The following is a 25961-nucleotide window of genomic DNA, read 5'->3' as shown; positions in this document are numbered from 1 at the left end:
GGATTTTGTGGTGGCCTGCCCTATAGGCTTAGTGGTAGAGGCTCCACGAGATGTAGCTTTTATGTGTTGATGTGGGTGTTGTTTTGAAAGAGCGCATTCAGGGCTATTGAATATGTCTGTTATGTGTACTTCATGTAGGAGGTCTTTGTGGTTTAGGAAGGTTACAATTAATTGCCTCAGCATATGTGGGTTGATATGTCTTCTTTGAATTGTATGTGATGGGTGCAGCGTGTGTGCTGCTGGCAACCATATTGACCTTAGGAGTACTTTTATGAGAGCTTTGCCTCCAGTGACATTGTATAGATATATCTCTCACATACATATCAGTTTGTTTGAGAATTAACTGGTTGTCAGTAAACATGAGGCAATTTCTACATTGCTTCAGGATGCCTATATCCACCAGGCCAGTAACGGAGACAGTAGAAACGTTCATATCCATGGCCGCAGACCCTTTTTTATTGATTAGACAGTTGGAATGAGAATATTAATCACTGTCAGGAGTATCCAGTTTGCAACTATTGGGACAGTGCTTGTCACTGTAAACTAGTCCTATGTGCAACTAGGTACTGGAGAAATTTCAGTTGTGCTGTTTAAGGAACAATGTCACTCAAGGTGTCTGAGTCTGTACAGAACACAGCCAAACACTTGAGGAGAAACTAATATATAGAGCCAGAAAATTTAAGGTTGAAGTTTTTAGGCAGATATTCTGAAGGTAGAAAGAAATCAAGCAGTACTTATTGAAAACAAAGAATTAACTTGCCAAGAATGATGAAAAGAGGAAAGTCACAAGAATGTCTCTTGCCTGGTACTACTAATGCTAGCATCAGCACAGCTTCACTCTGTTGGAGTACAGTGCTCCTTTGCTTCTTCTCTCACCAGAACTAAAATGTTAGCACCAACCCCAAGATGAGAAGCAGGCCACAGCCTGTTTGGTGATCCACAGTCTTGTTCCAGGTGATGCAAGTGTCTGTACACTAGTAGCCATTTCCTGGTAGATGTCTTGAATAGCAACCAGACAAATTAGGAACATCAAGCACAGACACTCACTCTCCAGCCAGAAAACGTCAGAAATCTGTGCACTCTGCTCCTTCTCTCACCAGGAGCAGAAAATAAGTACAGATTCCAAGCTGTCACCTGTAAAGCAGTTATTAGTCTTTCTGGTGATCAGCAGTCTCCAAGAAATACTGTCCCTGTGCTCCTTCTCTCACCAGGAGAAAACAGAAAAACTAATCCCAAGATGACTACTGAGAGGCAGAATGTGGGCTCTCCAATAACTGGTGGTGATGAAAAAGAAATGATTTATCCTAAACAGTGCAGTGTGCACTAAGCACTTAGATATGAAAGTGGGTAAGCAGTGGAGAGACACTATTTTTAAAAGAGCAAGACATATTGAAAGGGCATGGCCACTTTTGTATTCTGGTACTATGGAATACAGTGGGATGCCCAATAAATGTAAATAGTCGAAGGGGGGTGATTTCACAGAATGATAATTTTGTGCTTACTCACACCAGCCAGTGAAAGGAGAGAGAGGGAAGGAGATGTATGGTCAAATTAACACAAGGGGCAGGCAACTAGAAAGACAATGGCATTTAAGAACACAACAGCTGTGGGGAAAAAAATGTCTATTCTGTCTGACTCACAAGAGACACAGCTGTGGTCTCTTTTCAAGTTTTAATATGCAATTAAAAGCAGAATACAAGTTAAGCACAGTGTAAAGAAAAATCACAGTATACAAAACTTAATATATAATTAAAAGCAGAATACAAGTTAAACACAGTGATGAGAAATAGCTTAGTTGTTAATTTGTATTGTATTGTTATTTTTATTGCATTGTATATCTTTGGAACTTTTCTCCCCGGGCCTCCGCTGAGAAAAGGCCATAGCTCAGCCAGACACTCCAGATCAACAAATGTAAAATAAGTAAATAAAATAAAAATAAATACAAAACAGAAAAAGGCAATAAAGTAATACAAAGTACACAAAGTCAAAAGCAAACTAACCTTTCCCTCACAGCAAGCTATGGGAGGGTCTGGGTGAGCTTTTTCCAGTAAAGCTTTGAAATGTATTTTAGCCCTTAAATAGAAGGTTTATTTCCTAGCTCCACCCCCTCAGTTCTCAGATGATTAACCTTAACTGACCTAGTCTAACTTGGGGTGACTCCGTAGTTGACCTGTTCTAATTTCTGTCTGACTCACAAGGGACACAGCTGTGGTCTCTTTTCAAGTTTTAATATGCATTTAAAAGCAGAATAGAAGTAAAACACAGTGTAAAGAAAACAGATCACAGTATACGAAACAGAAAAAGGCAATAAAGTAATACAAAGTACAAGAAATCAAAAACAAGCTAACCTTTCCCTCCCAGAAAGCTGTGGCAGAGTCTGGGTGAGCTTTTTCCAGTAAACTTTGATATGTTTTATTTTACCCCTTAAATTGGAAGGGTTAGTCCCTAGCTCCACCTCCTCAGTTCACAGATGATTAACCTTAACTGACCTGTTCTAACTTCTGTGAGACTCCTTAATTGACCTATTCTAATTTCTGTCTGACTCACAAGAGACACCACTGCGGTCTCTTTTCAAGTTTTAATATGCAATTAAAAGCAGAATACAAGTAAAGCACAGTGTAAAGAAAACAAACATGTGACAACTGTGGATGCAAAAGTGGTGTGGACAGGGCTGATGTGTCGTGGACTCCCATGGCTGCCCCTCCCCCAGTGCAGTCTTGTTGACACGCTGTTGTGTAGTGGCATTGGACTACACTGAACTGCCATACTGCCTGTTAGTGTCCATCATGTGATTCCCACATTGTGCTTGATTGTAGGTCTGGCACCATTTTCATCTTGACAGCAACTTGGGAAGTCGTCATGGCTTCTGAAGTGGCTGAGTCCAGAAGGGCTATCATGTGGTGTAAGAGGGAGACTAAAATATTTCTGTGTCTTGCTTTGGCACTATCATGAGCCTGCCCTGAAACTACAGTGATTCCTATTGGGGAACTTGTATGTGGGCTCTTGATACAAGATGATACAAAATGTCTGGCTAACACTGCCTTGCCCGGGTGATGAGTGATGCCATGGACTCTGGTGAGACGTGTCAGCATCATTACAGACACCTAATGAGATTCTGCTGTAAGATTCTCAGCCAGAAGGAAGAGGAGACTGGGGAGAGGCTAGCCAGAGTCCCACGCTAAATAGTAGTGACTTGTGTTTGGTTATACTTTTAAGCATTCTTGTTCAGCCATATGCACCGCATGGTGTTCAGGGGCATGTTTATTTCCTTTTTTTTTTCCAACACCTGATGAGATAGCGGAAACAGGTTGATGTGCCAGAGGCTTAAAGCAAGACTGCCCAAGCCTCAGGGTACATACATGAAATTGATATTACAGCTGCATATCTGTTAAGACACCTTCTTCACTGTCCATGTTTGAATTATTAGTAATTATTTAAACTGTTGCTTGCAGCTCTGATTTATTTTATATGTCACATACCTTGTAAGTGCAGGTTGAACTGCTGTAGTTCTCAGCCTTCTGCTAGGGATTCCTTGCAATGTCATGGTAGTGTATACTGGTTGATAGTGGGTGTGCCATCATCATCACAAGTGTCAGTGTGTACTTTGGAGAGGATTGCTTGACATCATTTGGTGCCACATCCATATCTGTCCCCCCTGCCATTGCTACACATTGCTCTGGTCAGGCTGTCATGGCTTACTCTTACACTGGTCTTTCTACAACTCTGCCTGTGGTAGTTACACTTGGCATACCTCAGGCATGCATCTGAGAGGATGGCAGATGATACGTTATGGTGGTTGTTACATGTCATGGTACATTATTACCACTGGGTTTTAGTGCCTCATGTGAACTAATTTTGGAATTCTGTTTGGATGTAAGGCATGTTTTTTGGTACCATGCAGGGCAGTATTTGATAGGCAGTGCCTGCCACCTCCTGGTCTGCTCTTATTCTTGGCACTTCATTTTTAGGGACTTGTTCAGCCCAACATTACCTCCACTTTGTCACCCTGTTTGTAATTCATGGACTGTGGAAATACTCTATACATAGGACACTAGAGCAGATGAAATTTAGTCTTGTCCCTTGTGGCACACACACTGCTGTAGTTTGTTTGTGTCAGGCCTCCGTATTGTTTTGCATACTTAACTGCACTTTACTCCTCCAGAGACTCTACTGCCACTCGGTGTAGCAGACATTGCTGATAGCTGCTGTTGCATTTGTTTTTCTCTCATTGTTGACTGTGGCAATAGATGTGGTACAACAGTGACCACCACACTGTACACTGCCCTTTCCATCACTTACTGGGTCCCCAGCAGTTTCCAGGTGCACCTTTGTGCAGTGTAACTTGTCTTATCCAGCAGGGGTGACCTTCAGGTCTGCCTCCAGTGGGAGGTATAGGTGTTCTGTTAGTAGGCATTATGGAGTGGTCCTGGTATGTCACCCAGCTGAAAGTAGAGGGTTTGGTAATGGTCTTGGTGGACTGGCAGGCCGGAGTCTGTCCTCATTTGTCTCAAAGTCACACAACTCCTTGGCTTTGACCATCTACCCAGCGGTGGCTGGGTTCAGCCAAGAAGGTGGTCACAGAGTTCACTCTGTGCAGCATTGTATTCACCCATCACCCTGTCCTATGCCCCATCATGGTATTCTCTTTTCTTGTGTGTCCATTTTGTACTCCAGTCCTACCCATCACCAGCTGTTCTCCCTCTGTCTGTTTCTCTTTTGTGCTTCCCTTCTCATTTGTGCCAGCAACTTACTTGTTGGTCTTTGTCCTTTTTGTCTGCCTTTTATGTTTGCCTACCCCTGTTGCCATCCATATACCCGTGTTCCTACTCATATCTTTCCCAAGCTGCCTTCACATGTTACCTTTCTTGAAAATATAAAAAAAGGCCACCTGTCCTGAAAAAAAAAATTAAATGCTTGCTTCCCACCCCCATACCGGTCTTCTTTTCCCCTTGACATCTGGGTGTTCCTCTGCTTATTTATTTTCTCTTTCTGCCTGTTCCTAAACACCCATTCCTTCTTGTTTATAATGGAAAGACAGTAGGGACTTTACTGTGTGCTCGTCTGAGCGTTTTAGCTGTGCTATAGTGACATGTCATTGAATGTGAATGAGCATGTGCTACTGGATTCTTGGGTCATGCGACTGTCATGGCACTGTTCTGTTATTCACTGCAAATTTCGTATTTACCTCATTGCTCAGCTTTGCTTCTACTGCATAGTTAAAGCTGTATCTGTCTGCATTACAGCTCTTCATTTCTGCTGTGTTGAAGTTATGCACCCATGTAAGTGAGTTTTCTGAATCCTAACCTTTGTCCTTACTGGATTTTCATGCTTTGACTTTGATATTGTATGGTTTTGTCAACATCTTACATTACATTCAAATATATTTGCATTGTTGAAGCCTTATGGCTCAGATTTTAGCTGAAAAAGGTTCATAGTTCAGGTCACTCGCCCAGTTTAGGTGTGTGTGTGTGTGTGTGTGTGTGTGTGTGTGTGTGTATGTGTGTATATATATATATATATATATATATATATATATATATATATATATGTGTATGTGTGTGTGTATTTGGGATGATCGCTATATACTCCATTGAGAGCAGAGCATTAGACATTGCATCCATCAAAAGCCAACTTCCTTGAATTTCAGCTTATCAAATGCCATAGTCAGCCAGCAGCTCAGACGTCCGAGTTTAATACTGTTTGCATATACATATTTGCCGGCCATATATTATATAAATTGTAATAGGTGTTTTACTTTTTCACTTGCTGGATTCTGTCTGTAGGTTTCTCCACTGTTGTTAATGTTGGTTAGTTTAAGTTAGGAGTACTTCTGATCCTCTGAAAGATTTTTATTTCCTTCATCAGGCTCTGCTGATGTCTGAACTGCTGGCCGATGATGGCATTCAATGATTTGAAATTCTAAGCAGTCTGCTTTTGACGGATGCAGTATTTGATGCTGTGGTTGCAATGGAGTAGGTTTCAATATTCTGAAAATTTGATCATCTCAAATAGATCCATATATATATATATATATATATATATATATATATATATATATATATATATATATATATATATATATTTAAATAATTTGGTTGGTTAAGAAGTAATGCGAGGAAGCATTTTTTCATACAAGTAGTGGTGGATGCAGAGACTTTCTGAACTTCTTGGTATTAAAATTGAGAATTCTACACGTCGAGCAAGTAAGAAACCACACACACACACACACACACACACTCTCTCTCTCACACTCACTCACTCATGCACACACAGTTTTCTTTGTTTGAATTTAATTTTGCCAAGTCAGAATTATCAAAAAATGGACTGATCAAACAAAATGCAAAAATCCTAAGAGTTTTTTTTGTAAGAGGAGGCAGGTCCCCCTGTGCCCTCCACATGGAGAACTGTGCCTCCCACTCTCCCACACCTCTGTGACACTCTGTCTTTCTCTAATACACACATGCGCTTGCACACACATGTTTTTATTTAGCCTTTGACTAGGTTAGTCTCACTGTTTAGTAATGGGTGTTAACCCTATCCATAACACTGCCCCTTCCCCCAGCCCTAACGCTACACCTTAATGTCATTAAAACCTTCCTGTAACGCTGTCACTATACAGACAAATTTGAGGCTAGTGTTATGGGCGGGTTTATTTTTAATTTTACTTTTAATATCAGGAGAAATAGTTTTAATTTCTCGATATTAGTGGTTTCATTTTTTTTTTTTTTTTTTTTGCTATTGTGTATAATCAAACTTATTTTGTTGGTGTTTTACATTCAACATTAGGACAGTTGCATCATACACAAAAGAACCATATATATATATATATATATATATATATATATATATATATATATATATATATACATACACACACACACACACACACACACACATCCATATCTTTTTTACAGACAGTTTGACCGCTACTACCAACATAGTAAGGAGAGGAAGAGAGAGAATGTCTGCGTGACTGTCTATGTATGTATGTGGGGGAGTAGATGCGCTCAGCTGTTCAGTTTGTGGATTTTCTAGCAAATTAGTGAAATGTACAGAGACTAAATAGTGGTGACATATATTTGAGCTTCAAGATTTTAACAACATTCAAAAAAGCATGTGGATGTGAAGCCTGTTATGATAGAATGGTTACTATGTATATGTAATTTTGGTCCATTGTCCACCATTATTTTAGCTTTCTCCTTGCTTCATGAGATAGGATGTTGAGCGGTATTGTGTATTTGGGGGAAGGACAGTGAGTTGCACACTGTATTCTGACAGCAGCCAGCTGTCAACATAAATTCCTGTATGGCTTTTTTTTTGTTATGTACGTATATCCATTTATTTGAGTTGCAATGAAAAGGTCTGAGAAGTACAGTCATACAAATGACTTAAATCTTTGTTCAGATTTTTGTGCATGTGGTGAGGTGGAATAGATTTATTTATTCCTTTGTTGACCACTCTTAGCTGTCCTTATTTCTTGCTGAATGTTTCTGATTTTGTGTGTCATGTTTTTGTCTGTTCCTCGTAAAGTTTGTGTTCTTTCTGGCATATCAGTAAAGATTGCAGCCACTAAATGATGGCGCACTTTTGAGTTTCAGAGATAACAGTCTTCAAAACCACCTGCTAATGCAAAGCCTGTAATTCTAGAAAGTCTCTAAGTATTTAAAGGCAGTAGCTGTTGCTGATTTTGGTCCTTTGACTGCTATAAGTTTTTAGCGTTTTTTCCTGAATGATGATAAGAAGTTCAAACATGTGGTGGGGGAATTTGCAGTGTGTTGCCCTGTATTCTGACCACAGTGAACTGAAAAGATAAATTGCTGCGTAGCAGTTATGTGTGCATTTAATTCATTCATTCATTATTTGATCACAATCACACGTGAGGAATCCATTCGCAGTCACACAAGTGGTTGTAGTTGATGGTCACATCTGTACATTTGAGGGGATTAAAATAAAGTTGGCCAACTGTTTTTATTTTATTATGTTCTGATATCTGAGGTGTATTCAGTAACTAAAGTTTGCTTTAATTGCTGGGTACAGAGTTTGTCTGTAAATGAAAATTGTTAAAAATAAACGGTTTACTATGACAAGTTTGAAACTGCATCGGTCGACTGGCATATGGTCGAAAGGCAGTTTCCCCAGTTGGCAGAATGTCAGCCCAAAATCGATCTACTTACACTACAGCGAACGGGTAGTACAGGTTGATCATTCTGGTTCACAGGGAGTCACGCTTCAGTGAGGAACAAGGAATTAGCCTAGTTCCTCACTGTAGTGTGATCTCCGAGTTGGTATATTTAATGTGCAAGGGGTTCAGGGGTGGTGCAGGGGGGCATAGCCCCTCTGCAAAATAGAAGAAGTAACCGTTGACCATAGAGTTCAACGGTACATTAATGTGCATAGCAGGAGGTGAGTGATGTCATACATCGAACCACAGTGGTAAATGTATTCATTTTCGCTTTATGTTACTATATGAAATTCCGTATTCAGCATTTCGAGTCGACCTTTTTTATTGGTCGACCAAAGCTCTCTTGAAATTTCAATAGCAAACCAAATAAACCATTGTTATTCTGGCTTTGCAGAAGTAGTGTACTTATTTTTTTCACTTTCTATCACAGTTGAACATCAGCATTGTACTCGCTAAGTGGTCTAGGCAGGATGTATGTAGTAGGAACTGACCGTTGGCAGAGATTTGTTTTATGCATTGCTGCTATTTAACGGTGCTTGTTTCTTCCACTGAGTTTTTGGCTCTTCATTCCTTCTGTGTGTATGTACGTCTACTTCCTGTCTCTGTGTGGATTTTATCCATGTGCCTTGGTTTCTTCTTCCAGACCTTCCTCTTTATAATATATGCCTCTGGCCATTAGTTCTTATACATTTCTTCCCAGTCTAACAGCAGAGTTATACACTGAAGATAATGTTTTTGGAGGGGTAGGAAGGGAGGTACTATTGCCAGGTAGGATTTATGCAACTTGCATTTATCTTCTCAGTTTATTGGGAGCTACCGTTTTCGTAGCTTTGAACATTAAGCTTTAGGCACAACTTCCTTGAAGGAAAACAAAACTGAATATATTTCCTCACTTATGATTTTTTTATTTGTGTTATGGTCATCCAAATCAAAAGCATGTAAAAAAGCTCTAGGATGCACCTCAGAGCATCTAGAACTCTGGGGGCCTAGTGGCCCTCATACCCCTGGCTTAATTGAGTTACTTTTTTCCAGCTTAAATTACAGAAGTGTTTTGGACAGTTATAGAGTTTTAAAGCATGGAGGAAGCTAAAAAGTAAGATAAAAGTATAAAAACTCAAGAAGGAAATACTCTTTGTGGATGATGTGAGGCCAGAATGAGGAGAAATCAGGACAGGACACTGGGGGAGTGCAAGGTATGTGGGTGTCCTTTGTCTAGGGCTCCATTTTACCTAAGACTTGCAGACTACAGCTTGGACATCTTAGGTTTATTTTGTCAGTAAAATGGCTATAATGAGTAGGTATGTATTGAGGCAGTCTATGGATGACAATGAAAAGCCCATCTGTTTTTTCATCACAGGCAATGGTTATTGACCTGCTGTAATACAGCCCCACACATTCTGTTGCTTCATGCAGCCCCCCCCCCCCCACCTCTTTGCTTTAAAGTCACCAGCTGCCACTGTCTTTGGGATGTCCTTCTATAAAGTTTACTTATTTAATGTATTTTAATTTTATTAATTAACAAGAGAAGTGAAATGGTCTTCAGACCTTTTTTTAGCCATGACGCGAGTTATAAAGGTAAGGCTAAATGCAGCATTTGTGGACAGTTTAAAGTAGCTTGTCAATCAACATGTCTTTGGGAGGGAGGAGGAAGTAGGAGTACCTGGAGAAAATCCTTGCAGACATGCAGAGAACATACGTACTTCACACAGGCAGTGACTGGATTTCAGGACTGAATGTCAGATCTTGGAGCTACGTAGCAGAGATCATAATCACTTAATTAGTGAGCTACCATACTGCCCAACTAGTACGGTTAATCTTTTCCAATTAGAAGTAGGTGTTATTTCTAATAAACTAACATTTAGTAACTTTTCTGGGGTGAGGATTGGCATAATAGTTAATGTTTTTACCTCACAGATATAACATACAGGGTCTGGCTCTAACCTCTGATTATCGGCTTAGCTTGTAATAGTCTGCAGGTCGATAGCCTAGTATTTACGTATGATCCTATTTGTCATCAAGTTCTTCTGGTCATTGCTATCAATATTTATGGACTAGATTTCAGTTTTATGTCTGAGGAAGCAGTTATATATTATTACCATTAGAGAAGTTTTGTTTATAGTGATCTTGTTTAAATACTGTAAGTCTTACTAACAACAGTTTTAACATTATTTTGTTGTGACATGCATTACTATTCTATAGTAAATAGCTTGCTGTATGTGCAGTAGCTCACATTGATTTATGCTGTTATTACACCAATAATTAGTTGTTAGAAGTTCTATTTATGCCCACATGTAATAGTAACTTGGTCGTGTCTTGAGAGTTTTGCCAGAGTAGCCACATTCCTACCAGGCATGCATGTGTGACCTGCATTACGGATGTAATAAGTCACCTTCGTACTTCATGCAAACACCTCCTTGACGTATATAAACCCAATAAAAATATAGGAAAGTCCCTGTACAAATACTCTGTTGCACATGCTTGGAACTCACCCCCTCAAAACACAAAAGAAGCATTCATCAAAAACACCTGTTCACAAAATAACTTAATTTTTTCTTCAGAGTACACGTCCTGCTCTTGTCTGACCTCCACTTGATCTAGCCTCTTCTCAACTGTAAATCCTTCTCCCTAATGTTCTCTTTACTTATTTGTACTTGCCTCGTATACCTTTATACCTCCCTCTCTCCTCACTTCCATAGCATATGTATTCATATATATCTTTATTTAAAACATTTTTGATTGAATGGTTTATCTATTTGCATGTACTTCATATTCTGTAGACCTGTCAATTATTTATAGGTTCATAGGTTCATACTAGGCTATCTGCCCTAGGGCATTTATAAGCCTAGCCAGAGTGTGTTTGGCTTTCGCCACCCATTTTAAATTAATTTTGCTATGCCCTTTTTCGAGGTTAGTATACTGTGCCTCTGTCTAATAGTGACACAGAAGTGATACCCGGGGTAAACCTACGATCTCGCATCCGCTCATCAAGATTCCTCTTGAAGAGAGTCATTGAGGGACAATGCCTAACCTGGACTGGGATTTTATTCCAGAGTGAAGGGAGCCTCTGGGTTATGAATCTGTCCCTCCAGCATGTCCTATTTATTTCAGTGCTGAGGTTCAAGTCTCTCGAGCACGTAGCTTGATGGGATTTGGATTTTCTGAGGTGCAGCATGTCCATTAATTCCGGGTTGGAAATAGCTTTATACGTCAGGCACAGATCGCCTCTGAGCAGGCAGTATGCCACTGAGTACAGCTGGAGTTTCTTTAACCGGGCAGCATATGGCATCTGTTTGAGCCCTTTGATCCTCTTGGTGAGGTACTTTTGGGGTCTTTCCAGTTGCTGCAGGTGTCTGGTAAGGTACATCCCAAAAGGGGCATTGTACTCAATTATGGGCCTGATGAGGGATGAGTAAAGAGGCACGATGACCTCCCCTGATCTAGATGTGAATCCCTTCATGATTAGGTGGGATATATAAAATGTTTTTCTAACCACTTTGGCCACGTGGTTGTCAAATGAGAGATTGCTATCAACTTGGGTCCCCAGGTCCCTAATTACTTCTTCTGTACTTAATGGATTACCACCTATGTGGTAATTTGTGGGCACTTTGTTTCTGCCAAAGGGGATGACTATACACTTTTTGGCGTTTAGCTTGAGGCCATGGCTCTGGCACCAGTTGTCTGTTTCTATGAGGCCCTTTTGGAGGATGCTTGTGTCAGCTGGAGAGTTGATTATGGCCCAGTTTGCAGTCATCTGCGAACTTGGTCAGCCACAGTCCTTCCATGTTGGCCTGTACCTCCGAGAAATATATACCGAACAAGAGAAGTCCCAGGACTGAGCCTTGTGGGACGCCACTTGTAACTGGTTTGGAGTCTGACATGGCTCCAGCAATTCTAACCATGTGGGTTCTGTCCTTGAGCCAGTTTGCAACCCATCTAGTGACATAGGGGTTTATATTTAAGCTGATGAGCTTATCTATAATGCCCGAGTGGGGTATTGTATCGAAGGCTTTTGCGAGGTCCAGGTAAGCTGTGTGGACCACCTTCCCCTCGTCAATGGCCTTGGTGACTGTTTCAAAGAAATCAACCAGGTTTAAGAGGCAGGATCTGCCCTTAACAAAGCCGAACTGGGTAGGATCCATTGTCTGTAGGTCCCCAATATCTTTATTTATGAGGTGCATGATGATCCTTTCCATAGCTTTGCAGACCAAGCTAGTCAGGCTTATGGGGTGATAGTTTCCAGGATCTGTTGAGGCACCACCTTTGTGGAGAGGGACCACTGTTGCTGTACGCCACTCTTTGGGTACATATCCTGTAGTAAGGCTGAGATTGAACAGTAGTTTTATGTTTGGATTTAGCTCTTCTTGAAGTTCATGTAGGACGCAGCCCGGGACACCGTCTGGTCCCATTGATGCTGTGTTTTTTGCTTTGGAGAGGGCAGCTCTTACCTGAGCATCTGAGATGTCAGGGGGGCAGTACTCTGCTGGGATAGATGTTTGCCCTTTTGGTGAGGGGGGGAGGTTGCGCTGAACCTGTCAGCTAGGATGTTGGGCAATGTCTGTGGGTTTGGTGTATTTTTTTTCATTTTGGACTAATTCTGAGCATATCTGGGAATTCCCACCCAGGTTCCTAACATAACTAAAGAAAGCCTTGTGATTATCCTTAGTGTCCTGTGCAATATTTCTTTCGAAGCTGGCCTTAGACAATTTTATGAGTGCCCGTAGTTTTTTGCTAATACTGATGAGAGATGCCTTCCCTTTTTGGGATTTTGTTCTATCATGTAGTAGCTTCCTCCTTCTATTGTATAGTTTGTTTATGGCTGGGGTCCACCAGACAGGACGTCTGCCTTTGGAGGATTGGGTCTTGGTTTTATTTGGGATTGCATGATCCATGCATTCCTGAAGGTGTTCATAGAATGCGTTTATAAAGGATTCTGCGGTCTGGGCCATATTTTCCACAGGCCCGGGGGCTTTGAAGGATTCCATCTCGGTTTTGAGGAGTGTGAAATTTGCTTTAGAGAAGTTTTTCACTGTGGTTTTCAGGGCAGGGGGTGGAGTCGGGATGTGAATATCCAGTGAGATTAGTTTATGGTCTGATCTTACCAATGAGGGATACACTTCTGGTCTGGAGCATAGAGTCCCCATGTTGGTGATGATCAGGTCCAGTATGTTTTCCCCTCTTGTGGGAGTGGTAACAAGTTGTTCCATAGCATTTGAGTTTATAAATTCTAGGAACCTTTGAGCTAGGGTGTTGGAGCTAGAGTAATGCTCCCAGTCTATGTTTGGGTAGTTGAAGTCACCCAATATAATGGTGTTTGGAGAGACCTTCATATTTTCCAGTGTTCTCAGGAAGGCCGAGTGGGGTTCATGGGTTTGGGAGGGTGGTCTGTAGCAGGCTATAAACTGGAAGGCAGTTTTACCCACTGTTAGTTGCACATGGATAGTCTCTGATGCTTTGTGCTGTGCCACCAACCTGGAGGTGTGGGTATCTTTGGAATATTGATACTCCCTCCTTTTGTGGTTCGGTCCAAGTTTTGGGGCCGAAAAGTATGGTATGAGGTATAACCTGGTAGTGCTGGGGTGCTCTCGGGAGCCTTGAACCAGGTTTCTGTTACTGCACAGATATCGATGTTCTCCATGCTAAGGAGAGTTTGAGTCGTGCATCTTGAGGTTTAGACTTCTGGCATTGAGTAGCATTACTCTTAGTTTCTTATCCCTTGTGATACCTATGGAGGTGGGTTTGTCTTTTGAGCCTTGCCTAAAAAAGGCACTATGGGGGTAGCAAGAGCCTTTGCCAATATCTGAAAGCCCAGAGGTGACAGGTGCAAGCCGTCCCTAGCGAAGCATCATGGCTTGTCGAGCATGTCATCCCAGGCTGACAGGCATTGGATCCCCTTTGAATGACACCAATACTTAAGCCAATTGTTGAAATTGATCATTTTGTCTTCATATTGTGGCATCATTCTTGGTGAGGGTAAGATGCTACTCAAGGTCAGGGTCATACCGGCCTGGGCTACATGCTCAGAGAGCTCCTCTATGTCTCTTTTCATGTAGTCCAGGGAGGTACATCTCAGGTCATTCACACCAGCGTGGACAATGACTGAGTCATATTTGTACTTGCCTTGGAGTGACCTGAGTGCTTGTGTTATGTGGCGGATCCTAGCGCCCGACAGGCAGCTCACCGTGACCTTCTCCTTGTTCAGCCTGGTGAGCGGGACGTCAGTGTGCCTGACGATAGAGTCACCTATTACAAGTGTATCAGGTGTGTTGTTTAGCCTTAAGGGCTGTGACTGTTCGGCACACTGGCTTTGTGAGCTATGTGTTGCACGTGTTTTGTTTTGGGTTAGCGGTTGCTTGGGTGTCTGCTTTGGAGGTCTCTGCTGCTTAGGCAGATTTTTATTTAGAGCCTCCAAGTATGTTTTTGTGTGTTTATGTGTTTGGTTTGCTGTCTTGGTTGGTCTATGTGAGACTGGAATTGTAGTGAGTGTGGTTTCCTTCTCCTCCTGACTGGTTTTGCCAGTACTGAGTTGAGAGAGCTTAGCCTCCAGTATGGCTATATGGTTGCATCTCTCACATGTGTTGGAATTTGTTGGGAGGAGGAGAGGGTTGTCTATGTACATGAGGCAGTTGTAACATTGCCTCAAGATTCCCAGATTCACCAGCTGGACCAGAGAGGAGATTGACAACTGACCTTTGGACATGCTAGAATAGTATTGGGAATTCCTTTAGAATTGAAAAAAAAGGGCTAATGGGGAACAAGGTACTCAAGGGGAGTTTGTGAGGGTGTAGTGCTTTTAATTTTTTAGTGCTGACTTATATAATTGCTTTAGTGAGCAAGTGCCAGGTAACTTAAATGCAATGTGTTACAGGTAACTTAAATGCAAAAATGACAAACAGTAACTTTCTTTCAAGTGAAAGAAGGAAATAAGTACAGTAAGCAATGCAGATATCACTAGGGATCCACAGAAGCACTGAAAAGCCGCATTTTAGGTGGAATTAGTGTTTCAGGGAAATAACAAGCAAGCAAACAACAAGCATACAAACAAAGCTAGATTCAGCAGGCCTGGATTTAGTCTATGCTACAGCAAACAAGGTGTACCAATTTCAGTAAGATAAGCCTTTAACCAGAAATTCCCAGCTCAGAAGGGTAGAGTCCAGCCTCTCCTCCCACAAGAGTGCAGACCACGAACCTTCTTAATGTAAAATAACTGGTCTGAAGCCCAAGTGCTTAATCCAAAAGACTTAGAATGATAGCTACACTTTAATCAAGTTACTACCAAGCAGTAATAAATACAATCTATGTACAGATAATGTCTAACTGTTGATTTTCTTATTATGTTTCGTGGCGGGTTTAATTTGTTACTCTTATTTTTATTTTTGATTTGATTTTTATTGTAAAAATATATAATGCTTCTGAAGCTTTTCTGCTCGGGTCTCCACTGAAAATGGGCCCCTGGCTCAGTTGAACTATGCCGGTTAACAAATTCAATAAATAAACAAGTGGTTATTCCTACAGACATTTGCATCATACTTATTCCTGTTTCTTTTATTTTCTTGCTTTTGTAATGTTTTATTCCAACTTTCATGTTTGTCAGAGACCTGCATTTCTTCTAATACATTTAAGATGATAAAATGAAAAAAAAGAACACTTGTTTACTTATGGTGGATTTGAAGTGAATATTTACTGTTCAGTTTTTGTTAGAATTCCAGTGCTTTGCTCTCTACTTGGCTAAAGAGGTACAGACTAAGTTAAAATAGTTGAAGTAATGAAAGGCAGTATTTAAATATATAGTTTATTCGCTGGAAAAATTATGATTTGTTTTGGCACACATTATTTGAAAACTAGAAAATGTAACTTGATGCAAGTCAGGATAAAATCAGGACATATCTGAAAACCAGGGACAGTTTTTAGGACCAGTTCACTTATCCTTTTACAAAAATGAATGACCCCAGATCTCAGACGTATGGCAGGGATTTCTTAATTACTTAATTTTACCATGGGAACATCTGAGTTTACACTTGTCTACCTTGCTGATAATGTGAAAATACTACCAATCAGTTATCTTGACTGTTTATTATTGGTATTCTTTGTAGTAATTGGAAAATTACTTCTGATCAGACGTTTTTCTGTAACAGTCTTCTGTAAATAAAGTAGTCTTTGACAGGGTATGAAGACTGCTGTCTTTAAGTGCTTTGTTTACTTATGAAGGTGAAACTAAATGGAAGCATGCTGTCAGAACTAAAGTAGAGAGTCGATTATCCGAACGTCGATTATCTGAAACATCAATTATCCAAATCCAGTTTTCCAAAGCTTTGGGGTAGGAAAAATCATAAAGTCTGAATATGTAAATGTTATATGTATTAGCTTGTGCTTGCTTGTGAAAAATATTCTTTATTGTCCACTGGACTTGCCGAATGGTTAAAACGTGTATTCCCTGAGTGCAGAAAAAATAAGATTTTAGGTTTTTTATGTTTTATTATCTGAGCAGTTTATTTGAACTACCCTTGGTCCCAATTAGTTCCGGTAAGCGACTCTCTACTGTACACGTGCCTGTGTCCTTACTACAGCCCGATGTATGTATTTACTTGGTTTTATTTCTGGTAAGCGACTCTCTACTGTACACGTGCCTGTGTCCTTACTACAGCCCGATGTATTTATTTACTTGGTTTTATTTACCGGGAAGGTCTGTCTGGGAATGGAAATGCTCAGTTTCATCAGACACCCGGGGAAGTATAGACGTTTGTATATGTGATTCATTTATTTAAAATATCTTTTTAATAAATTAATTGTACAAGCACATAAAAGTACATCTTTTGTCCAAGGGTGAGTATTTACTGCTGCACACATCTGCTTTCATGTTACTTTGAGTATGTGGCTTGTCATTTCTTTTGTAAATGGGCTAACTTTGGAATATTTCAAATATAGATTTTAATTGGCATTTTTGAGCCCACACATAAATAACATGCGTGTGTAATTAATGGGAATGCAGCTATTATGTTGTATCACTTATACACTTCCAGTATCAAATCACATTCATGCAGATCATGGTCAAACATATCTGCGTAGTAGAAAACACTTGTCTGACTGAAGACACTAAAACTTTTCTTTTGTTTTTTTTTTTTTTAAATATACAGATTCCCCCTATAATTTGTTACTCACCTTGCCCATTTCTACATCATAACTCCCCTTTCACCTTATGTACTCTACTTTTTTATTTATTTATTTTATTTTATTTTACATTTGTTGACCGGGATAGTCCAACTGGAGCCATGTCCATTTTCAGTGGAGGCCCGGGGAGATAAGCTCCAGGTTATCAGATACAATAATACAAGTAAAACAAGAGTACATAAGTAGTATTACCAATGAATACATAGACAGACAATGAGATACACCTGGTTATAGTCAGGAGAAAATTAACAAAAAATAGTTGTGTTATTCACATTCATGTTGAGAGTTACCTGGACTTGTTGCAATGGCAAAGCCAGTTAAATGCTATATGTTGTTTGAGTTTAGTTTTAAATTGTCCTAGGGAGGAAAGCAAAGTAATATCACCTGGAAGTAAGTTCCAGGCTCTGCCTGCAGCGTTAGCAAAGAGGGCATCTCCAGCGGCGTTGTTGATTTTGATTGTCTGTTCGAGGATCGAAGCAGTCTTAGATTGTTGTGGGGGGTGATAATATTTTGAAGGGCTGGTGTGTTATCTGGGTTATAGAGGATTTTGTTAGCCATGATCAGCAGGTTATATTGGATGAGACTGGGAAGTTCTAGCCACCCAAGCTGTTTTAGGTTGATGCAGTGGTGTTTTAAAAGGCATTCCAGTGGCAAACCTGGCAATATGATTGTAACAGGTTGACAGTCTATTTAGTACAGATTTGTTTAGATTGGAGAGAAGGGGGGAGGTGTATAAAAGTGTTGAGAGTAGATGAGAGAGAGCTATAGCCATCTTAGCTGGAGGGGTTAGGAAGGCTTTTATTCTATACAGTGACCCACGTTTTTTATTGATGTTCTTGATTGTTTGATTTACAAGTAGGTCAAACTTTAGGTTATTGTCAATAACGACACCTAGTAATTTTGTAGAGGGGTCAGGGGAAATTATTGTCCCATCTTTTGCATTTATGGTAAAGGTGAAGGCAGCAGACCTATGAGTTGGAGAGAATAACAACATTTTAGTTGTTTTGGGATTTAGTAACAATCTACGTTCAGAGAGCCAATTTTCTGTGGTATTAAAGGTGGACTGGGTAGCGACCTTCAGGTCTGTGGGAGAAGTAGCTGAGCAAATCAGGGTGGAGTCATCAGCATATTGGATACAGCTGACGTTTGGTATGACTGTATACAAGTCATACTTCCTCTCAGTTTTTGGGTCCATAACCACCCCAACCGTCCAGTCACACCCCCTCTCTGTACTTCTGAGCCCTGCTATCTGTAGTTTCACCCTTAAGGTCTTATCCCCCCCTACCCTGTGACACATGGTGGGAGCTTGGCATAGTCAGTATCAATATCTATGCTAAGCTGGAAAATGCATCCTTTACCTGTCCTTTGATTTCACCTTCCCTCACCTCTCTGCCCAGTTCCCATGCCACCTTCCAGATGCAGATTTACTGTGCTAAGTGGAAAGATTTCTTCATTTGTTTGAAAAGAGGTGTATTTTACTCTGTTGCCTATTTATTTAAGAAAAAAAGTATTCTTCTTTAATTACATTGTTTTGTTGCGCTTCTCTTGGCCGTGGTATACTTTAGTCTAAGTGCTTGAAACTGTGTTTATGTATCTGTGATGTTAAAGTGTGGGATATGTATGATAAGTTGAAATGTGCTTCATTTTTTGAAAATGTTTTATCTTGTCTTCTCATTTTCCCTATAGGAGTACTCATGACTTGGTGGCCATGGATGGATGGCTGTACGCTGTGGGAGGCAATGATGGTAGCTCTAGCCTAAATTCCATCGAAAAGTACAACCCCCGCACAAACAAGTGGGTGGCTGCATCGTGCATGTTTACTAGGAGGAGCAGTGTTGGGGTGGCAGTCCTCGAACTTCTGAATTTTCCTCCACCATCCTCTCCAACCCTTTCAGTTTCCTCGACAAGTCTTTGACAAAGAATCAAATCTTGTCTTACCTCAACACGACTGCAGTGTTTTTCAAAAAAGGAAAAGTAGTCCATCTAACTTATGAAGCTGAGCGAGCTGGCAGCCCTCATTCCCTGGTCCTGTACTGAACGTATGGACTGACTGCACATTATTCCAGGCTTTCCTTAGAAGTAGTGCTAGTAGAGAGCTGGACAGTGACTGTACCACTTGACCATTAAACAGTTTCATGTTACTGTTTACTAATTTATGTTCAGTATAGTGGAAGGTCTCAAAAACAGTGTACATTTGATTTATTAAGTAGTAGTTCATGTTGGTTTAACAAGGAAAAAAATCATCACCCTCTTATATGTTTAATGAGCACATGCATTTCATTGATAAATATGATAACCTAAGAGCAACTTTGGTGATGTACACAAAAAAGCAATTTGGTGGCAAAATGGGACCAAATAATTACTGACCACAGGTTTTTGAACCGGTCATAGGTTTCATCTTTAGTCTTGTAGATGAACAGATTGAATGACTCCTTTGTTTTCTGCTGTTTATTAAGCATCCAATCACAATCACTGTACTACCTCTATAAACTGTTTATCTTAGCCATAGAATTTATAAAATAAAGCAGAACTGACAGTTAAGGAAAACACAGCCAGTATGTACTGATGCTGGGCCTGACAGTTTAGACGTTTGATAACGATTTATTTTGTTTTATTAACCAAGTCAGCCAAATGTTACTTTACTAGAGAGTCTGTGGTAGAAAACCTCAACACCATAAAGCTACAGGGCATTTTGTTTTCTAGTAAGTCAGTCTAAGTGGCATCTCCTTGGGAGCTGGAAGAAGAGGGGGTTGCATGGAGAAAACCCATTGGGATAGAGATGGAGTTACTCATGAACCCAGACAGTATCCAGAAGCCAAGGCTCATTACTAAAGGAAAATGTGTGCAATCTGCTTTTTGTGCAAACTTTCTTGCAGCCAACAAGCCCTTCTACTTTAAGTAAATTAACTGGCCAAGCAGTAGGCAAAATCTGAAACTGCGCTTGTTTCATTTCATGTACCTTTGGCAAGCCAGTAGCATTTATAAGACACACTTAGCAGGTAATTGTAATTCTTTTTAATGAATGAATGGAGAGCTGGAAGTTCTAAAGGACCAGGTTTAAATTAGAATCCTTCCGAATCTATCAGGTTTTGGAGGGATGCAGATCAGACCATGGCAGACAAATGTAGCAAATACTAGTGTTGTTTGTTAAGCTGTTGCTGGTTAAGCTATCACTATGGACTGAGAACAGTTTTGCCTGATATTCATTTCATCAATGTGTAATCTTGTGAGCTGTTACATTACTTCTGTCAGACAGAAGGTAAACACATTTATTTTTTTTTTCTTAATATAACTTTAAGTTATCTGGGGCCAGTACAAGTTATAGTGTCTTGTGTATTTTTAACTGATTGGTTGTTTTGAAGCATTCTGTTTTGCTATTTGGAGTTTTTCTGATTGGTGGTACAGACTGTAAATTGTACTCTTGAAAGTGGCATAGTAAATGACTGAAGCGTGTACAAAGTCCCACTGTGAAAGAAGTGTGATGTGTAAAATAATCAGTCCTTCAGATGAGACGTTAAACCAAGATTTCATCTGCTTGAGTTGGTAGTAGCTCAGGTGGATGTAAAAGATCCCATGGCACCCATTGAAAAGAGTTTCCCAATGCCCTGGCCATCCCAGTATTAGAAGTACCACCTTTGGTCTCCCCTGAAAAGAGGCCAGTAGCCAAGTGGGACTAACCTGGACAACAAAAGATAAAGAAATAAGTAATATGTGTGGACATCTACAGCTATGCGTTTGGAAGGACAAAGGCAGAAATTTTGCACAGGGATCTGTGTTCCGTATTATCATAATTTCCCAATGTTTTATGAAAGCAGGGTTGGTATTTTTATTTTCCTGCTGTGCTACGGTTGAACTACACAACGAGTTTCAGTAGGTAGGCCTGTTTCTGCCTTTTTGACACAGTTTATGATGTGAGATTCCTGCCTGCTGTTAGGGAAGCAAACACATTTCTAACGTTTAGAACCTGCACTAAGAATGTTATCCATGAAAAAAATGTATTGGCTGATATGTTTTATTTTGTAAAAAAAAAAACTGCAGACCTGTACTATGCGTACATTTTATTACGTCCCATCAGTACTTTTAACTAGCATGTGAAAGACAGGTTTGGGTTAGAGCCCTCTGCTTTGCTTTCATGTATGTCAGGTTGAGGCACATGTGATCATGTGTTCTGATCAGGTGGTACTTCATGTATTTGATTTTCTTCCTTCATTGGGTTTGAATGTGTTTACTGTGCTATTGTGTGTTTGTCATCCAACAAGGGTCCATTACTTCTGCTGCAATTAACCAGTCTGACTGACTGCCACATCTCATCCACTTCTCTGATGTGTTTCTTAACAGTTTTACTTTATTTTTAATCCAGAATCTCACTTCCTGCACTAGCTTTGGTTTCAACAAATTTAATGTTACCATATATTTTAATTACCGCTACCTCCAGCCTCCCACAACTCTTTTGTGTTTCATTTCAACTTTTATTGAAGCAGGAATACATTTTTTGTTTTCTTTGTGAGCAGCCTTAACACTACATCATGTCAAGATACGCCTGTAGGATTAGAGCCCCTCCTGTTAGATAGGTGGTTGGTCACCTGTGTGGTCAGAGTATTATTTTTTAATGGCACAGCAGGTATCCACTAGCAGTGGTGAGTGACTCAGCCTTGCCCCCATCGTCACCTTTTCAAGGTGTAGTGTTTTCTATACCTCTGAAGAAATCCCCCTCAAGTTGTAACTGTGCAGTGATATCCACATGCAAGACATCTGGTATACTGCCATACAGTATCTGCGTAGAAACCCCTTCCACATTTGTCATACAGTTATGTCCACTAACCATAAAGTATGTCCTTCTAGGGAGGTACAGCGGTCAATCCGCCGCTCATTCTTTCTGTTAATGGGCAGCCAATCACCATACCTCTCAGCTGTTCCTTATTTTGCATAACATCCATGACTTTTCCCGCATATTTTTGCCTTATCCGTTAAAAAATTTATTTTTTGTTTTTTTCTCCCTCTGCGAACACCTCCTCTCCCACTGTAGCTCCTTCAAGTTCTGCTGTTGCCAACTGCTGAGGTGAAGTATGCTTCCAGGTGCTGAGTTCCCCATGGCTTAGCATTGCAAATGCACTCTGTCAGCTGAGGTGCAGTAGAATGGAATTCCTCAGGATGTAACATCTAGTGCTGCTGCTAGGTGTCACTCATGCAACAAGCCAGAGCAGTCTCCCTTCCTGATTGGTGGGAGAGCTGGTAGCGGCTGCATCTAGTGCTGTTGCTAGCTGTCACTTATGCAGCAAGCCAGAACCATCTCCCTTTCTGATTGGTGGGAGAGCTGGCAGCGGCTACTCAGTCCCATCCCCCACAGCCAGCTCCTACAGATTTCTGAGCCACTTATCAAACTCTGTCACCCGCATTGTAGTCTGTACTTTATTCCCCTTCTCCACAGGTCTGGCTGTTTCTCATATTTTTTTTTTCTTGGTAAATTACTGAGGATTACAGTCACTCATTAAAACCTGACAGAGTTTACTACTCCGTGTTCTTCAAAAAATGCATGTTTGTGCAAAACCGGTTGTATTAACATTGTAAGTGGAATAGAGAAATATTTAAATATTGTCTCTGATTTTGAGCCTTTTTTCCTCTCATTATTTTTGGCTTTGCCCCTGATTCTTGAGCAGAGAAGTTGGTAGATTTACCAATCACCAACCGTCATCTGGCACTGAACAGGAATCACAGATGGCACAGTTATGAACCATTCCTAAGCATCGTTACACTGGCTTCTCCTTTTTGGGCAAAATAAAATGAAAGACCCATACTATACAAGTTCATAGGTATATACTAGGCTATCAGTCGTACAGACCATTACAAGCCTGGCCATAAATAGCCTTTTTCCTCCTTAATTGTCATGTGCAGCAGGCTGGCTAGTGTGTTTGGTTATGAGCTTCAAACATTCTTGACCATTCCTTTCCCCAGTTTGCATTCTGTGGTTGCACTAAACTGAATTCAGCTGTGTTGCTGCCCGAGTCCGTGCTACTTAAATTAAAGCACTAATGATTCAGAAGGGATGTTAGAGTACACATGCCTGTCACAGCAGGCACCTGTTCATTCTAGGGGTAACAATGCAGCCATTAGCTTCTGGTTTGAAGGAGTGGCCGACGTTTATCTGCAGGTTTTATGTTACTGCAGCCCAGACATTGTCCTGGTGAATTATTTTTATCTTGCTCCCCCCAGACTGGTTCTTGATGAGGTTTAGTATGCCAAAGGGAAAACGTATGCTAGTTTTCCTTTATTCTAGCATTTATTGGGCACAGAGTGTATGGAAATAAAATTAATAATCTTGCCCAGTACTTACCTGGTGTATAGGTTAAGGTTGCAAGCTGTAGCTCCTATGGTGCAGGGATTGATTCCCCAAGGCCTCATTTTTCTCCTGTGTGAACTTGAGTAAGTCACTTAACCAGAAAGGTCACCCCTGAAAGGGACTGTTTGTCCATTGAACCTCCCTGGTTAACAAATAGGGTTATTATTAGCTGTACATTCTACGAGTTCCATTCATTCAGGGACCCGTTATGCTTTGTTCATAAACTGGAAGTAGCATTTGCAGTATTTGCTGCTTGTCTTAAAGCAGACATCAGCCTGCTCTTTAAGAAAAAGTTGCTTGCCTTTTTGAAATGTTTCCATTATTCACTTGAGATATTTTCTTTCAATGCTAGTGTAAATGTGGATTTATATAGAGGTTCTTTTGCAGCTGTAGTATGCAAAAATTACCGCCTCCATCTTCCAGAATGAGTAGCACAGGACTAAACCCACAGACCTCTGACTCGTAATGCAGGTATAATATATTTAAATGCATTATCCTGTCTCTGCCTTTCTCTTCAACCTTCACACCTTTTTTGTGTATTAATTGCACTTGAGGCCAGTAGCCATGATGTTACCTGTGCTGATATGCATACTTAATTAGAAAATCCACTTTCAACTCACATGTTTAGTTTCCTCTTTATAATTTAGGGCTTTGTACGCAACAGTATGCTGTTTATTCAGCCTGAAAACACACTTCTGAGAAGTTTTATTTTTTATTCTAAATGTGAAAAGCTTGTATGTGTATTGTTTGTTTACAACTGCTTAAGGACAAGGCAAGACTGTCTTGTGCACAACAATGTCCAGGTTCAAAACACATAATTTTTTAAGCAAAACCTTGGAGCACTTCAAGGCCAGTGCAAATAAAAATGGCAATCCTTGGATATTTTTCAAAAAATGTTCTGCTTGCATTTTTAATCTTTCCCAAGACGGTTTAAATGTCTGTTGTCTATTCAAAAAATCCAGCATGTGTTACAAGGAAGTAATGTGGTCAGATTGTCTATGTTACTATATTTATTTATTTATTTAACATTTGTTTAGAGGGAAAGTCCAACTTGGAGCAAAGCCAATTTTCACCGGTGGCCCGGGGAGAAATGCTACAGATGCATGTCTTTGTAATGTGGGAGGGAACCGGAGCACTGGGAGGAAGCCCACAAGAATGCAGGGAGGACATGCAGACTCCACACAGAAGGCACCCCAGCCAGGAATTGAACCAGAGAACCTCTTGCTGTGAGGTGACAATACAATTGCTGCACCACAGCACCATCCTTTTGTAACACAATTCTCTGCGTAATGAAGTGAAACTATAAAACAAAAGTGGCTTCCAAGGATTGCCATTTTGTACTGGCCCATCTGTTCTAATAACTCTTCAGGTATAATCTCTCTCTCTCTCTCTTTCTCGATCTATATATATATATATATATATATATATATATATATATATTGCACCATGGCAAAATGTAGTGCAAAAGATAATTGTCTTTCTGTTTAAAATTAAGTTGAAATGTTTGTTTGATATGAATGGTCTTTACTTTTGTGTAATTCCATTTCTTTATGATGTGTGAAATGTTTATTTATGTATATAACTTATGTAAGCTTATTTATGTGATCCATTACCTAAATTTTTGCACTACACTAAAGAAGCAATACAAGGTGATATCTAAAATAAACTGGTTTTCATCAGTGTGTAATGACTTATTTTTTAAACAAACAATTTCTGATTTTTTTGTGGGTATGGTTGAAATTTTAGAGGGTTCTGTATCACCCTTTCTGCAGAAATCTGTGTAAATATATTTTTTTTCAAGTTAAGATTTAAAAAGCAAACAACTTTTCTGTAGCAGTGTGAGTATCCAAGCTGAAAGCTGTGGAAAAGAAATGAAAGGTGAGTTAAGATGCAGGAGAATTTATGAGCCAGAATTATAAAAGCCTCAGAATCTGTTATTCTTCATAGTGTGTTTCATTTTGATGTGTGGTGTCTGCTGCTTTGACTGGGAAATAGAAAAATGGGCCATTTAAGCTCTTTTAAGTGTATGTGTAGCTATGTATGTATGGTCGAAGACAGATTAGTTGAGCATTCATTTGTTCAACTGATTAAACTATTGTTGTTTTTATGTCAAACATTGATTATGTTAACTGCAGGAACTGCTGAAACCAGTTTCTTCAAAGGGATATGATGCATGAAAATAAGTGGGTAGGAGTGTTTGTGGGTTAAGAGTTAAATAATGGGATGGTTTGTGATTTGTGTGTGTGCAATTGTGGGTTAGGGTAAGAGTTAGAGAAC

At 40.1% G+C, this 25961-nt stretch overlaps 1 protein-coding gene across 3 annotated transcripts in view; it reads left to right on the top strand.

Annotated features, from left to right (window-relative positions):
* The window catches only part of KLHL17 (kelch like family member 17), a 1233332-nt gene extending 1207966 nt beyond the window's left edge, over positions 1-25366 (top strand). For all 3 annotated transcript variants that reach the window (XM_044063097.1, XM_044063096.1, XM_044063098.1), the window contains one exon: positions 19034-25366. In XM_044063097.1, coding sequence (XP_043919032.1) covers positions 19034-19262 — 229 coding nt within the window. In that variant the 3' untranslated portion in view covers positions 19263-25366. The remainder of the gene's footprint in view (positions 1-19033) is intronic.
* The last annotated feature ends 595 nt before the right edge of the window (positions 25367-25961 follow it).

The sequence above is a fragment of the Protopterus annectens genome, chromosome 2.part1 (genome assembly GCF_019279795.1).
Source record: "Protopterus annectens isolate FY-2018-M chromosome 2.part1, PAN1.0, whole genome shotgun sequence".
Classification (NCBI taxonomy): Eukaryota; Metazoa; Chordata; order Ceratodontiformes; family Protopteridae; genus Protopterus; species Protopterus annectens.
The sequence above is the reverse complement of the archived record's forward strand: the minus strand, read 5'-3'. Positions and strand labels throughout refer to the sequence as shown.